The sequence below is a fragment of the Anastrepha obliqua genome, chromosome 4, assembly GCF_027943255.1.
Source record: "Anastrepha obliqua isolate idAnaObli1 chromosome 4, idAnaObli1_1.0, whole genome shotgun sequence".
Lineage (NCBI taxonomy): Eukaryota > Metazoa > Arthropoda > Insecta > Diptera > Tephritidae > Anastrepha > Anastrepha obliqua.
The window spans coordinates 108,309,608-108,326,131 of NC_072895.1; the positions used below are offsets into that span (position 1 = coordinate 108,309,608).

The 16,524-nt window shown below is 34.9% G+C and overlaps 1 protein-coding gene across 1 annotated transcript in view; it reads left to right on the forward strand.

Annotated features, from left to right (window-relative positions):
* LOC129244333 (protein kinase C, brain isozyme-like) overlaps window positions 1-15,469 on the forward strand; it is a 100,329-nt gene extending 84,860 nt beyond the window's left edge. The window contains exon 2 of the mRNA XM_054881953.1: window positions 15,385-15,469. Coding sequence (XP_054737928.1) covers window positions 15,385-15,469 — 85 coding nt within the window. The remainder of the gene's footprint in view (window positions 1-15,384) is intronic.
* Window positions 15,470-16,524: the final 1,055 nt, after the last annotated feature.

Here is a 16,524-nt window from a genome sequence, read left to right on the forward strand (position 1 = left end):
TTTTTCTCAATTTCTTTTTCTAAAAATAAAAAAGTTAGTTTTTTCTGTAAATAAAAAAAATAAATTTTTTTCAAAATTTTTTTCTAAAAATAAAAAAATTAATAAATTTTTGTAGTAAAATTAAAAAACAAAATTTAGAAAAAACTAAAAAAAATTTTGTACAAAAAATTAAAAAACAATTCTTTTGAAAAAATTTAAAAATGTTTTTTCGTAATATAAATAATTTTTTTTATTATAAATAAATTGTTTAAAACATGGGAAATTGTTAAGGTATTCAAAAGATTCGACTCAAGGTTGGAGCGTTAAATGTAATTTTGGAGTGTGTAAAAATGAGAGCCCATTCGGATGTATAGAATTTTGGGGGCGCGTATTGCACTACTAAGCACAGTGGTTTCGAGAAAAACGTGAAAGAAGTTTTGTATTAACATACCGATTAACTAACTAAGGAAGTATCAACACTTCTTAAATATGTATAACTAATATTTCCAAGATGTATTTGAATTTCAAAGTAGTTAAAAAACAAGATTTCAGTTTCTGAAGTACGATACCCGTTCCGTAATAGATATTAAATATTTTTTGTTTTTCAAATTCAAGAAATTCCAATACAGAATACAAGCCTTTTTGAACTTTTGAAACTCCCACTCATTGGAGAGTAAAAAATGTATATCAAATTTAAAAATCACATTTCATTTCAAAACTTTCAAACTGTGTTCGCTTGGCGCTCTAAATGTGCACACACTCCCACATATATGCACATACAAAAATGTCACATATTCGCTTCTATTGTCATAGCTAATATTAAGATTGTTGTTGTTTCTAAGTGTTATGCATTTCACATCATTTTTACTTCTCTGCTGTTCCCGTGTGCATTTTACGGCTGGTATTCTTGTGGCACTCAGCAATGCGTGTTTTTCTATGTATGTACATAAAATATACACGCATACTTAAACATATGTGGGTGTGCGTTGTTTATTTGTGCACGTGAGTTCTCATTTGTTTCGTTTTTCACATTTTCGCTCAAATATATAGCATTGGAAAACTCATCAAAAATCAACAGCTAGAACTAATATACGTATGTGTGTGCATAAGTGTGGGTGCATATTTGGGATTGTGTGTGCACATTTAGATGAATGTGTGTGTATAGTAAAATCCCTGCAAAGTAGAAGCGCGTATGGGGGATTGAAAGCTTGCAAATTTTCTAGTCCCTCTGGTGTTTACGAATAAATTTATTGATAATGTTCAGGTGCATGTGTTTGTGTGTGTCTATGGTGGGAACTGGTGTTGGTAAAAGTTTGAAGTTGGTAAACAGTGAGTGAAGTTGACAGATTTTTGAAACATTCTAATGTGCCACCATTCAACTCTGCACTGAGTTTAGTAGTAGAAAGTATGAGGATTCCGGATTTCAAGATTTTGTGAAAAATCAAATTTTACTTGAATCTTTAAAACTTAATGAAATTTATTTGTAAGCTTTTTATATTTTAGCTTATTGTCTGGGCTCTTTTTGAGGTACTATATATTTAGCCTTAACTCCTTCCATCTAATTTAAGACGATTTCTTCACGCAAGAATACAGGGTATTCGCTTCCACATAAACATTGCCGAGATTTCATGATATTGTGAAAACGCAGCAGACCGCCGGCAAAAAACAAAAATTCAGAAACTTGAAACTTGCATTTTATTACACCAAAACTCGATGGACTATAAAACTGCATACCCAACATTTTTCTAAATATTCTGATAAAAAAGTGTGACGTTTTTTGAAAATTTAAAATTTTTTTTTTAGTTTTCACAAAGTTTGAAACTTGGATTTATGTGGTTTTTATAGGAGAATGAACTATATTTTCATAAATAAATTATTCAAATATAATAACAGTTAAAAAAAAAATCCCCAAAACTTTTCAATAAGTTCTAGCTCTTTAGGCCTAGGCCGCTGCTTGTGAGCTGCGGCAAATTGTTTCGTCAGTTCAGTGACACTTAACATGCCAAGATCACGGTGAACCTCACTGTTTCGTATGTAGTATGGAGCATTTACTATATTTCGAAGAACCTCTTTCTGCAGGCGTGGAAAGGAAGTTATGCACTTTTTGCTTGTACATCCCCAGAATTGGATGCCATAGATCCAGACAGGCTTTAAAATTTGTTTATAGATAAGAAATTTATTGAAACTTGATCATTTATAGCGCCATCCAATTAGGTAATGTTGCTTTTGAGTTTCAAATCGACATTTCTTTTGCGCTATAAAAAAATAAAATAAAAACAAATACAAAAAAGTTTTTTATTTTATTTTGTTTTTTTTATTTATTTATTTTTTCTTTCATTTTTACACTTTCCAGCGCAGCTTTGCATCGAGTGTAACACCTAAGTATTCGGCTTCATTGATGGATGGGATTGTCGATTCATCCATAAAGGTTGGCTTATATTCTCATTTTCTATTTTTCAGAGAAAAAACTTGTTTAGTTTAATCCTCAACTTTTTGCCCCAGGAGGCAATCTTGAACCTTAGTAGCAGCCCCTTGAATTGTATCGTGCACTGCAAGTAGCGTCGTATCATCCGCAATTGTTCCAATTTCATACTGGTTTGCTGATAGTAGGACTTGTGTGTAGAGGCGATACAGCAGTGGTCCCAAAATGCTCGCTTGTAGTAAGTCAGCATTAATTTTTTATTAAGCAGAATAAGCATTTTCGTATCTAACGCAAAAGTACCTGCCCTGGAGATGTGACCAAATCACCTCGCAGACTTATGCCTTGTACTTTTATTCAATTCAAAGTTAAAAATGTGCGAAAATAATACAAATTTAAGAATCAATTTACTTTTGCTCGATATGACCACATTTTGCATTAACTATGGCCTTCAGACAGTCCAGAAACGAATCACAAGCTGCCTGAATGTGACTTGCAGGTATTTTGGCCCACTCGCGGACAATGGCTTTGTTCAGAGAATAATCCATCGAATTCGCGTCTGATGAATTTGAGAGCCGTTGTGTGGACATTATGAAGTTCGGAACGTTGTTTCTTAGCCATTCTTGGTTCACTCGAGCTTTGTGCGGTGCCGAGTTCTGTTGAAACGGCCATGATCTGCCACTGAAATGTTTGTCTGCTCACGGCTTCAAGCAGCGTACAAAATACTTTCCCGATAATATTGTATTTCGCATTTACCTTGACGCCAGGCTCGATGAAAACGATTGGAGAGCGCCCATCTGCGGTTACAACGGCCCAAAGCATTACCTGTGGCGGTTCAAATTCTCGTATGAACGATTGGTCAAATAAACGCTATCGTTTTGGGAGTTTACGAATTGCTTAATTTGAAATATTCTCTCGTCAGACAACACAATGTTCGGAAATTGACCGCTTTCGGGCGGGCGAAGCCACTCCTTTACTCTCTCATGTCTGACTTGTTGCTGCTTTGGTGTGAGAGCATGCGCCTTTTGGATTTTGTAAGGCTTGACTTTGAGATCATTTTTCAGTATGCGGCGGATGCTAAGGTCAGATATTTTCAGTTCTTTCGTCATTTGATTGGCACTTCATCGGGGGTTTCGCTCAAGTCACTTCTTCACTTTTTGAACCATTTCACGTGACGTTGCAGTCTTTTGATGACCATCCCCATGACATTTTGCGATGCTACCGGTACCATTGTAACGAGTAATGGTGCGATAAACAGAAACTTTATTTACCTTACGGTGCTCGAACTCACGAACAATCGCTGGTTGTGATTTTCCAGCCAAATATAATGCAATCACACTTTCACGTTTGAAATCAATTACTGATTCTCGTAGAATTTGGTCGATTGTTAAATAGTTTTTTCTGAAAACAAAATGGTGAAAGGGAATCAACTGGTTGTTTTCGATAAGTAGCAGTAGACGCGCCAATAGTATTTTTTTAAATAATTTTCACGTTACTGCCAGCAGCGATATTGGCCTATGTGACGTGACTTTGTTAGGACATTTTCCAGACTTGGGTGCCATTATAACTTCCGCGAATTTCCTGTGTAGTGGAAAGCTCAAGCTCAATAATTTACTAAGCAAGCTGGTCAAGTAAACTATCCAGTTTATTGAAATATTTCGTAACACTTCGGCGGCTATTAAATCAAAACCAGCAGACTTTTTCAACTTCATTTTATTGATGTCTTTGCCAACTGCTTTCGCTAAAGCTGGAGAAATGTGAACATCGCATTCATGCAAACTTTTTGTTGCTTCGATTACGTCGTAGTTGCCATTTCGGCTAAAGATTATCTCAAGATGCTCAGCAAATATTTGCGCATTTTGCTCATTTGAATATCTTTGTATATGTTCGAGTTTTTGACTTTCCATTACGCTGGTGCTATTGTTTTAAGTATTTAGATTGAACTCCTTATATAATGTGGAGCAGGTAAAGCTCGAGAGCTGTATACCTGGTCTCCATATTGGCTTTATAATCAAATTTCCGGCGCATTTACAAAAGTAAATTCCAAGTTTTCAAATTAAACGTATTTCTTGGTTTACTTCTTGATGGCTGCTTATTACTTCTTCGCACCTGGTATCATAGCGAAGGAGCTTGTCCCTAAGAAATTCACATTGAGTTAATTAAAATGAAGCATGAGGACCAGGAAATAAAAAGAACGGGCAGCGTAACATAGCACACCTCCTTTTGACATTTTTGCATCCCACCTTTGGTAATTAAATTTTCCATAGTTCATCACACCCCACTAATAGTTTGCAGTCGGTTCATGCTTCTCTTCGTAATCACCAAGCGTTAATTTTCTATAAGCTCCTCATAAGCTTTCCATCTGTATTTGCTCTTACAACAACAACAACTATTAACTAGTTATTAAGTAATTGCAGCTTAAATCATCTGATCTGTCAAAAGCAGAACAGGCCACTCACTCAATCAATGCCTACTACGCTGACACTAATCTGCCAATAAATTATTATGGGTAGTATTCGGAAATGTAATTGACATTAAGAAATTGCCCGATGGAACTTTCTAGCTAACACACACACACATAGATGCATACATTCAATCACTGTTGCGCGCACTTACACGCATACAAGAACGTTTACTATTAATTAAATTCATATATCCACAAATCCGTGTGAGGCTATTGTTAATGACTGCCGGAATCATGAAGTTTGGTATACTTCGAGAGAAATCTCTTCGGGAAAAATTAATAAATCATTAGAAACTGGTTACTAAGTGCCGCAGTTTGTCTTGTTTTATTCCCTAATGAATTGCCTCAATGATATCTGCTCCCAAGTACTGTATAATTTATAGGCAAACAGAGGTTCATAGGTCGGCGAAAAGTGTAAAGAAGAAAATTTACTGATTTATATTCTATCTGCGTACTCCTATGATTGAGAAGTTTACAAATTAAGGTGTGAAGATTTCCTATGGAAAGTGAAGTGCGTGCTTAGAGTAAAATTATACTTATAAAATATACAAAAATATAGAAAACAAAACAAATTCAGAATGAGAAAGTATTCAATAAGTCACAGAAATCAAAGTTATTTTCCAACTGGATACTCGTATTAAAAAATGTGAATTTAATTTTGGTTATGAAATTTCAGGCGCTGGTAAGAGTGGAAAACTGTTTAAAATTTACAACAATGTAATTTTTTACGGTTTAAAAAATTGTTTAGGGTCTAAAAATAATACCTGGTAAGTTCAATAGTAGAAAAACGTTTTTTGAAGGCTCGCAGCGCACATATAAACTAGTGCCCAAAAATCGATTTTAACAAATTAACTCTTTTAACCAAGGAAAGGGCTAATGCAGTAAGAGTTTAATGGAGCAGTTATAAAGGGTTTTCCAATAAGAGATGTTATTTTGATATTCAAAGAAAAATGCTATTTTTAAATATAAATGATCGGATGTTGATTTCATTATAAAGAGGTATGCCTTTTCATAAAATTTTCTATAACCAAATTGTGAAGTGGCTGCCCTATGTAATCGACGGCCTCAAGAATTCCACCTCTTCGAGAGATAACACGGTCCGGAAACTTTTCCCGTAAAATATCAATGGTTTCGTTGCTTGTGTGGCACGTAGTGGCGTCTTGTTAAAAATAAACGTTGTCCAGATCAATACCTTCCAAATCCAAGCATAAAAAATCGTTAATCATCTCGCAATAACGATAGATAACTCCTGTTATTGGAAAACCCTTTAGAAAACATATACAATATTTATTATGAGATTATCAAAAACTGATAAATTTGAATACTTTTTCTTAATTTTCTTACTTGGGAAATCATGTAGAAAATTTATCTACGGTTAGCAGTTGAATTTTTCTTTTATATATATTAACCCTTTATTCAATTTTTGATCAACCTGCTCCTCCACAAATGGAGGAACCTACAATTTTATATTGTAGCTTAGTGGGTTAGCTGGCGCAAAAGTAACCTCGCGATGTTTTTTGGCTGTAATTTAAAAAAAATGAAAAACTTTGATTTCTCTTGTGGATTATTTTTATTTGGTCTTTTAATTTTTTTTACATCAAGTCGGGAATATGATGTCATGTAATTGGCCGCCGCCACAGTTGATTGCCATTTGAGCCCTTTTTATGGCATTTTCCATCACTTTGGCCAAAACTTCCGGCGATAGGTCCTCACTTTCTTGACGGATATTGTCTTTAAGAGCTGCAAGAGTCTGAGGCTTGTTGACATAAACTCGCGACTTCAAAAAGCCCCACAAAAAGAAGTCTGGAGCGGTCAAATCAGGCGATCCTGCTGGCCAGTGCAAATCGCCAAAACGGGAGATTAGGCGCCCGGGAAATGCATCCTTCAGCATATCGGTTGTGGCACGTGCAGTGTGCCGTTGCACCGTCCTATTGGAACCACATGTTTTCCAATCCCAATTCATCAAGTTGCGGCAAAAAGAACTCGTTGATCATTGCTCTGTAGCGCTCACCATTCACAGTAACCGTTTGGCCCGCGACGTCTTCGAAGAAAAAAGGTCCGATGACTCCTCCAGCGAAAACAGCACACCATACAGTGACTTTGAGCGGGTGTAATGGCTCTTCGTAGGTTACACGCGGATTTTCAGTGCCCCAGAAGCGTAAATTTTGCTTATTTACGTACCCGCTAAGATGGAAATGGGCCTCATCACTCATGCTTATTTTTGATGAAAAATCATCTTCCTCTTGGTGGTGATTAAGGATGGCTTGAGCGTATCTTAGACGCGATTGGCGGTCAGCAGCTAACAGCTGATGCACCGTCTGGACTTTGTACGGAAATATCTTCAAATCTTGTACCAAAACTCGCTGTAAAGACCGTCGACTGATACCCATTTGCATGGCACGTCGTCTGGTCGATGTCGACGACGCTTCCATGACATCCTCGGCTACAGCAGCAATATTCTCTGCAGAACAGGTACTCCGGGGTCTGCTACGCCTGGCAGCATCTCGTGTTGCGCCAGTCTCTTCGAGGCGAGCGGCTAAACGTAGCAGTGTTTCACCAGTAGGCGTTGGACGGCGAGGAAATCTGGGACGAAATTGACGTTGTGCCAAAGTCACCGACCGATTATTGGTCAAATAAATAGTCAGCAATATTCCGCGTTCTAGAGCAGTGCAGCGTAACATTGTTTATTAACGTGTATTTCGCATGTGTTTACTACACAAATGTCAAAACAGAACTGACATTAGGGGCCAATCGCAAAATTTATAGCATTTTCTGATAGGAGGATTACTTAGCGCCACCTGTTAGATGAAGAACTTTTTTATAGCAGAAATATACTGGGAATGTTGTCATTGTTTGTTGAAAAAATGTTTCTGACATTTGTTTTTTTATGGCCGGAGTCTCGAACTTGAGCACTGTCGAATGGTGGTCTCGCACCACCCCATTCGATTACGGCGGCGGAATGATGTATTTATGGACGTGAAATCAAAAGTTTACTATTAAAGATATTAATGGCATTTTGTTTTGTAATTTTTGAGACGTAAAATTAAGTGCAGTTGGTTCGCGCTTTTACAAATTAATCCACCTTTACCCAGAAAGCGATTGACTTAAAATATTGCAGAAGGTTCTATTTCTATTTTTATAGTTCTGATTTCTCAGCGCAGGTTAGACATGCAAAGCAAACTCAACGACCTTGTAAGGTACTCTAAAGTTGCTGGACTCAAAGTCAATGTAAAGAGAAAAAAATTTTTGGCAATAAATACAAACGACCCGTCCGTCAATATTGGTGAGAACAGCATTGACAAAACTGAATGCCTTTGAATATCTTGCAAGCCAATTCATGGCTTGCATGGGGAATGCAAATGTGATGTTTTCACAAGGCTGTGTGGCTGTCCAAACAAATCAGCGTGCATACCAAACTTCGAATCTTTCATTCAAATGTTAAATCTGTCCTTCTGTATGCTTGTGAAAAATGGTGGAACATCCTTCGCATTTGGTGGTCAGACAATTGGATATCGAACGCCAGCTAACACTGACGATGCCAACAAAAACCACTCGCGCAAGATATCAGAGAGCGCGCGAGGAAGTGGCTCGGTCATATACTACGCAAGGGAGGCACGGGTATCAACAGGCAAGCACTAGACTGGAATTCCCAGGGTCAGCAAAACCAAGGCAGACCTAAGGGTTCATCGAAAGTGAAGTAAAAATTGTGAAAAAAACCGAATGTGGCAGCATGTAAAAGCAAAAGCAGGGAACAGAACGGAGTGGAAAGATTTTGCTTTAGCCCTATGCGCCGCAACGGAGCTCGTGGAACTATGATGATGATGAGGTGGTTCTACTTGCTCTACCGTGTCAATATTTAGGTTTTCCTGGTAAAAACTAGATGAAGCCAAACAAATACAACTTCATAGAAATTTAACACCCCTATATTTGCGTGGAGCTAATAGGCTACAAAATCTTGCCCAGTAGGCTTGTAAACTTTGCCTATATACTAATTACATATTATTTTTTTATGTTTTTCGAATCTCAAATATTTTTTTTATAAAAATATAGTTTCTTTTTATAAAAAAGTCTAACAATGTAAGTTTCGAGCTTTGCACAAAACGTATAAAAATCCAGCAAATCTTAATTACAGTTTCAAAAAATTGTAATTCGTTTTTTTTTTTTTAATTTCAGGCACGCAGCTTTATAGCCCATTATATTTTAGCATAACAAAGTACAAGTTTGAAGTCGCTTAAAATTTTGGTTGATTTTTGATAATATTTTTCCCAGAGGGTGTTGCGCATTTTCTTCATATAACGAATGCCCGATATGATATGATTAATAATAATGTTAGACGATGTAAAAAATAGGCAAAATTTCATGTTGAAGTTCCTGACATTTAGTGCGTTGATATTTTTCAAGTAGCGAATGTTAATTTTCAAATTCAAATGGAGAGCCAAAGAAACGAATATGTTTTCAAAATGATTGTAGATTCACTTGAACCTCTGGTGTTAAATTTTAAAAATTTTTCCCTGTCAAATTGGTTTCTTAAAATCTGCGAACCCTGTAAAATGAAGATTTTGAGTAGGCAGTAACAAAATTTCAAACAAAAAAAAAAGTAAAAAATGCCTTTATTGGGTCGCCGTTTTCAATTTGTAAAGAGATTTGACCACATATTTGCATTTTATTCTATCAATTTATGTTTAAAAAATTTTAAATTTTAACAAATTAATTTAATATTTAAAATTTTAGAGTCAGTCGCAAAATGTCTGCTCGATAAGAAGGTCGCATAGACCTGTCGAGTAAAGTGAAAATAAACCAAGAAAGTAAATGTGTAATTAGTGTAAATAAACACATGAACAAGTGTTGTAACGCTACATATAAAACGAGATAGCAGAGAAGTTCAGTTTTATGATCAAAAATATAAAAAAACACATTTTTTGGGGTTTTTTATCACGCCATTTGGGTTATAATTAAAAAAGGAAATTTTGAGTTTGGTGAGCTATTGAAAGGTTAAGCAGTTTAGCCAAAATTATAGCAGAAAAAGTACTAAAAAATGTTGGAGAATATTTCCTGGATGGGCTTTTGATTTCGTCAGGTCTTACATATCTCGCGATTTCTGCCATTTATTTGGAAGTCAATATTATTACCCTAAAAAATATTGCCGGTCATCTGATGAATTATTTTCTTTTCCTACCATTACAGCCGTATTTTATTATTATTGTTAAGTTATATTGGTTTGGTCTGTTAAAGAGTAGTTGTATAAATATAGATGACGAAATTTTGATGTTAAAATCATTGGAGTTCCATATAATAATATTAAAGTACTATTAAAAGCCCTAAGTTTTGCTCTGTACTACTTACTGGCATGAAATGAGAAAAAAAGATTCAGATAGATGATGAGATGATGAATAAGCACTTTCCCCTTACCAGAAAATATATACCTCCACCCTTTCCACTTCCCAAATTAAACAGCCACGTTCGCCCGCTCTCATCGGAAGTTAGGTATCTTGAAGTGACACTTGACGCCAAACAACATTAAAAGCTACACATTGAAAATCGGGTAAAGAAGGCCAGTATAGCCTTCAACTCCTGCAAATCTATGTTCGGTAATAAATGGGGACTCACGCCACAGATCGCGCTGTGGATGTACAACGCAGTGGTTTTGCCAATTTTAACGTAAGGATGTCTAGTTTGGTAGGAAGCTCTTCGGCAGGGCTTTGCCGCATGCATTGGTATCACCGAAGCATGTAGAACTTGCCCCAGTGCTGCCCTGAATGTCCTTTTGCACTTTTTCCCATCGACTTTTCCGTCATTTCCATCGCAGCTCATAGTACAATCAGGTTAAAGGAGATTGGCCTATGGAGGCAATCTCTCAAGGGATATGCTAACATTTTTGGGCAGCTAACACCATATTTCTCCGAACTTCCGCAACCAGAGTTTGAGGGTCGTGCTAGGGCAATCTTTCCAAATAGGCAGGATTGGATCGAGGAGAAAATCTGCACCGAAGCTTGCACCTCTGTCTTCACTGACGGTTCAAAGATGGAATCGGGAGTCGGAACAGGGGTTTTCTCTAAATCAGCCAATTTATCTATTTCGTTTATACTGCCGAATACTGCTAGTGTTTTTCAAGCAGAAGTCTTTGCGATCCTGCGGGCATGCAAAATGCTTAAGGAACGCGGGAGCGAAGGAAATATTAACATTTTCTCCGACAGTCAAGCCGCGATCAAGGCACTGACGACGCCATGGAGCAGGGTGGAACTAGTAAACACCTGTAAAGAGGAGATCGCATCTCTTAGGTGTGCAGGTAACATTTTTCTGATCTCTGTTCCAGAACATTGGAACATAGAGGGAAATGAAATTGCTGATGAGCTTCTAGGAAGGCGACTAAATTGACCTCAGAGACCTCTTACCCGGTCATCGGCATCCCCCTGACAGTTGTTATAGGAGAAATGCACACATTATTTCTCAGGAAAGCGCAGAAAAGATGGAGCTCCATTTCTTCATAGGCTATTTCGAAAACTCCTTGGCCCCAATACGATATACGAAGGACTCAGAAAGTTCTTTGGACTCCTCGCCATTCAATTTTCAAATTCGTAGCTGTGTTTACCGGTCACTGGACGATCGGCACACATGCGGAAAAGCTAGGGTTACCATTTAACCTCCATTGCAAAATCCGTGGAGACCTTTCAGAGAAGGAGACTGTAGAGCCGTTACTCTGTAAATGTCCGGGTTTGGCAGCTAGACGACTAAGGTCACTTGGCACTCCTTTCTTCAACAGCCTGGGGCAGTGCGCCAACCTAATACAATCAATCTCCTCCATTATATCAACAGCTCTGACTGGCTGTAGATATCTGCCTGATGGCAGTCTCAAAACGGCGCTTTAGGGCTACTTGAGGAGTGCCAGACCGGCACTTCAACCATATCCCCTATCTACCTACCTACTCTCCATTTGTTTCCAGAAGCAGAAGCATATACACGCTGGCACAAAATTCATCATCCCATTTTGTTTTTAATAACTTTTTTGCAAAATATTTTGAGTATTCTCATCACTCTGTTTTGACCTTTACACGCTTCAGTGCTTACTATTTGTATACTAGAGCTGTATAGTTCACAAGTGTCAAATATGAGTGTCGTATGATGCTATTTACAAATATCACACTTTTTCCGTTAGGATGATTAATTTTGTGCCATCATGTAAGTGCAGTATAAATAGACTGATTGTTTTTTCGGTCCTCTACTTTACTTTCGATACTTTCAGTGATATTCCTTTATTCATAGAGGAGCTGAAAAAGTATATAAATATCAACACCGACACCTTGACGCAGAATAATAAGAAAAAGTTTCCTTTTCATGTTTGCCAATGCAGCGAAAGACTAGCTGAAAAAATGTTGTATTGTTTCGCAAGCTGCCAAAACAAGTCTTGAAATTCTTTGGCCGCTGGAGTATGTTGCTGAATAGCTTCAAAATATATCACACTTACTTTCACATAAATGACCGCCACTCATGTGCACTCAAGTGCTTATATGTAGATTATACTAATCAGAGCAGCTACACGCATACATACATACCGAGACAGAAAAACTAATCAATTACTTTATTTCTATTTTTTGATTTTTTTTTTCTTGATTACTTCAATGCCTGTCTCAGTAGACTGTTTTTCTTTCGATTTCTGTTTCATAGCTTTTTATTTTTATTTTTTATTCTTCTTCTCTTACTACATAAACTTTCCAAGATGCTACAAGCTGTTACATATTTTATATCCACTTTTTGTGCTCTCTTTGTTATCTTCGTCCACTTAATATGAAAATGACACATGCTGTTTTCTTTTAATCTGTGTGTGTTTGTATGTGCGTGTGTATAACTTCAAGTAGTTTGCCCACTCAGGCGTATGAGTGTTGTCATTAATAAGCAGATATGTAAGTATGTATATGTATATGTGTGAATCAGTATGTGACTGCCGTGAATGGTTAATATTGAATAATTCATTGTATGAGAGGAAATGTGTTATGTGTGCCTGTATGTGAATCGGCTTAATGTTTGGCACTGAAAGCATTGAGCTTTAATTTTCTTTAAACAATATTAGAAAGGAAAAGTCGTTTAAAAAGAAGATTTCAAGTGAATTAAAATCATGTACACGACTACTCACATGGCCTGATGCTTTTACAAAATTTAAAAAATGTGTATTTTTACAATTTCTCATTCCTATTATAACCAATAATTGAAAATTTCAAATAATAAACTTTTCAACTTCCACGTCATAAATGACTCTTGATGAAAATATTGAAAGAAAATATACTTCAGATGGTATTTTGCGCTCGAATCTTATACAGCTTGCTTCTTTTCGGCTTCATAACAATATGCAGCAGCTAAAACGAAGAAAAGAATGCGATATAGCAATTACGAAAGAGGATGAGCTGTCGGATATTGGACCACCTGTCAATTTATTTCTAAAGCTTAATACTTTTTTTATAAAGTGCATTTTAGTTTCCCAATTTGTTCTCAAGTTGATGTGAATTATTTGAAAAATTTGGTTTGAAACTACAATTCCCACTAATATTGTCTCTGATAAACTAAATAAAATAAAATTTAATTCCGTGAAATATTTTAGCACAATATTTCTTACTCGTGCGGGTAATTTTGACCTTTATTTTAACGAATTTGAAGAATAGTAAGCTTTGCTGGTCGATGGAGTCATGGGGAGTCATCTCAGATGAAAATAATGTGCGATAACGGACAATAGTGCAGCAGTCTGGACCAGTTCTGTTTACTGGCATCGGTTTCGTATAAAACTAATTTATCATCAATATTGTCTTCAAGAGTATTTACTTAAATTGAATGACACATTCTTGTGGAGCATTTTAACCCAATATTTCCCACCCGTGTGCATCATTTTGAACTTATTTTTAAAAAAAGCTTTTTGTGTTCTTGAAGTGGCACTCAAGGAATAATATGCTTTGCGTCCCAATAGAGGCAAATCCGCCAAATCATGGCTGCAACTGCACTGAATCGTTATTTGATAAATGTAATCGATGACCGCCGCGGCCGCCATATCTCCCGTTCTGAGTCGGCTTGAAACTGTAGGTCCCTCCGTTTGTGGAACAACATCAAGACGCACGCCCCAAATAGGAGGAGGAGCTCGGCCAAACACCCAAACAGGGTATACGCGCCAACTATATATAATATAAACATATATATAATCGTTGACATCGCTCGGTTAAGCAAATTGTTAAAGTGCGTCTTGTACTTACGACGTATGAAAAGCAATTCCATCTAGAGGAAAATCATCCACGTACTTTAGATATGTTAGCCGACTCTCCTAAAAGCGACTTTATTTGTAGGCTTGAATAAGAATTAAACTGTGAAAACATATGTAAAAATACTTTGTAACATTAAATGTTGCAATTTTTGAAAACGAGTTCTTAAAGTGTAATCATCAGTTTTTTTTTTAACTTTTTTATCATTTTTTTTTTAATTGTTAAGGATGAAGTTTCGTTTTTTTCTGAAACACAATATGGTAACACTTCGATCAATGTTTATGGGGAAAACATTGTTTTTCTCATTTTTGAAATATTATCCACTCAGATGTTTCTACTATTTTTGTTTCAAAAATGACAAAAAACAAAAATGTTTACCAAAACTTTTACAAAATTGCTTGAAACAAACAAACAAAAACAATTTTTCAACGAGAAATTTAAAAAAAAAATTTAATAAATAATTTTAACAAAAATTTTTTTACAAAAAATCTTAACAAAACATTTTTTTTTAATTTTTTTTGAACAAAAAATTTAAAAACAATGTTTTTTTTCAACAAAAAGTTAGAAAAAAAACTTTTTAACACAATTTTTTTACACAATTTTTTTTACAAAATTTTTTTTTTTTACACAATTTTTTTTTAGCAACAATATGTTAATTTTTGGTTCAATGTTTTCAGAGAAAACATTTTCTCTGAGATGATCGTTTTTCAAAAATGACAAAACCGAACATTTTTATTAAAGGTTTTGCAAACAAATTATTTTTACTTTTTCTTTAAACAAAAAAAACATTTTTTAAGCAAAACTTTTTAAGTACTTTTTATCCCAAAATATTACAAAATATAGGTATATAAAAATTTTGAACATTATTTTATTTTAATTGTTTTTTGTTTAATTGTTTATATAAAAGAGAAACAATATAAATATAATAAAATAAAATATAACAAATTATAAATATATAAAAAATGTAAAAATAATTTTAAAACTTCTTTTATTTACTTATTTATTTATTTATTTATTTATATAAAAGAGAAACAGTTATAAGTAATTGCTACGCAAAGGCCGTCGGTTTGTAATTCTTAATATAGACTATTAATTCAGTATAAAAATATACATATAAATATTTTATAATACAGTCTTATTATTTATTATTATATTTTAAAAAACTGTACCAAATTTTCAACATTAAATAGATTTGAAAATTATTACATTTTCTTCCAAAAAATATTAAATTTTATAATTTTTTTTATTCTTTCATTTTATTAATTTTTTTTCAAAAAAATTTTCAGTTTACTTCTTATTAAACTCAAGCATACAAATATTCCAGTTTTTAGAAGCATTGACGTTAATTCCCAAAATATTTGGGTCAGTTGACATAAATTGCTCACCAACCGCTGTGAATTCTCGATATTACTCATACGCCCAGGAGCCGAGGAAAATTCTCTGAAATATAAAAAACTGCAACAAATATTCCCATTTTTAGAACATTGACATTAAAACCCAAAATATTTGAGTCACTTGACATGAATCGCTCACCAACCGCTATGAATTCTCGATATCTACATATTACTCATACGCCTGGGTCCCCACATAAATTCTCTGAAATAGATATAAAAAATGCTGCCGATATATTTTTAAATACTTGTTAAGTTGCTTGCACAGCACACATTCAAATTACCGTACGCTATTTGACTAAGAAAAACAGCGCAGGTTAGTATAGTTCATTTGCCAACGAAGTAAATTCTTTTTAAAAAGAGTTGTAAGCCAATTAGCGTCAGATGTGAGTATTTTTAACGTTTTATATGCTGCACAAAATATTTTTTTGTTTATTTCATGTTATTTATACATTTTCTGCCACATTTTACTTTTCATTCAACAGATTTCTTTATTTAAGTTACTATATTTTTCTTATGTATTTATTTATTTATTTTTTTGAATTCTTTCACTTTTATTTAATTTTTTTATTTATTTAAATTTTTAGCTCAATTTGCTTGATATTTATTTCTTTGCACCATACCCGTATTTTTTCCGACATATTTCCACTGCATGTCCACATTTCTCCACATAGTTTTTACGTCAGTTAGCTTTTCTCATCATCCTCATCGTTCCATTAAGCGACATGTTGCAAACGAAAAGTAGTTAAAATAAAAAAACCGAAATGTGGCGATATAAACGTGCCAACGAAACACAATTTCAGCATGTGCTCGATTTAATTAGTCCACTTTTACACCCACTCACACACACAAATTGAAATTTTCGTTTCACTTAACTGTCATTTATATTTGCTTTTTAGGGATATTTTATTCCGCCAGCACTGAGCGATGGCCACTCACAAAATTTGCGCGCTTGCTCCATTATTCGCTAATGAGAGAAATCAAAATAAAAATAAAAATAAGTAAATAAATAATAATAATAAAGGTATAAGAGTA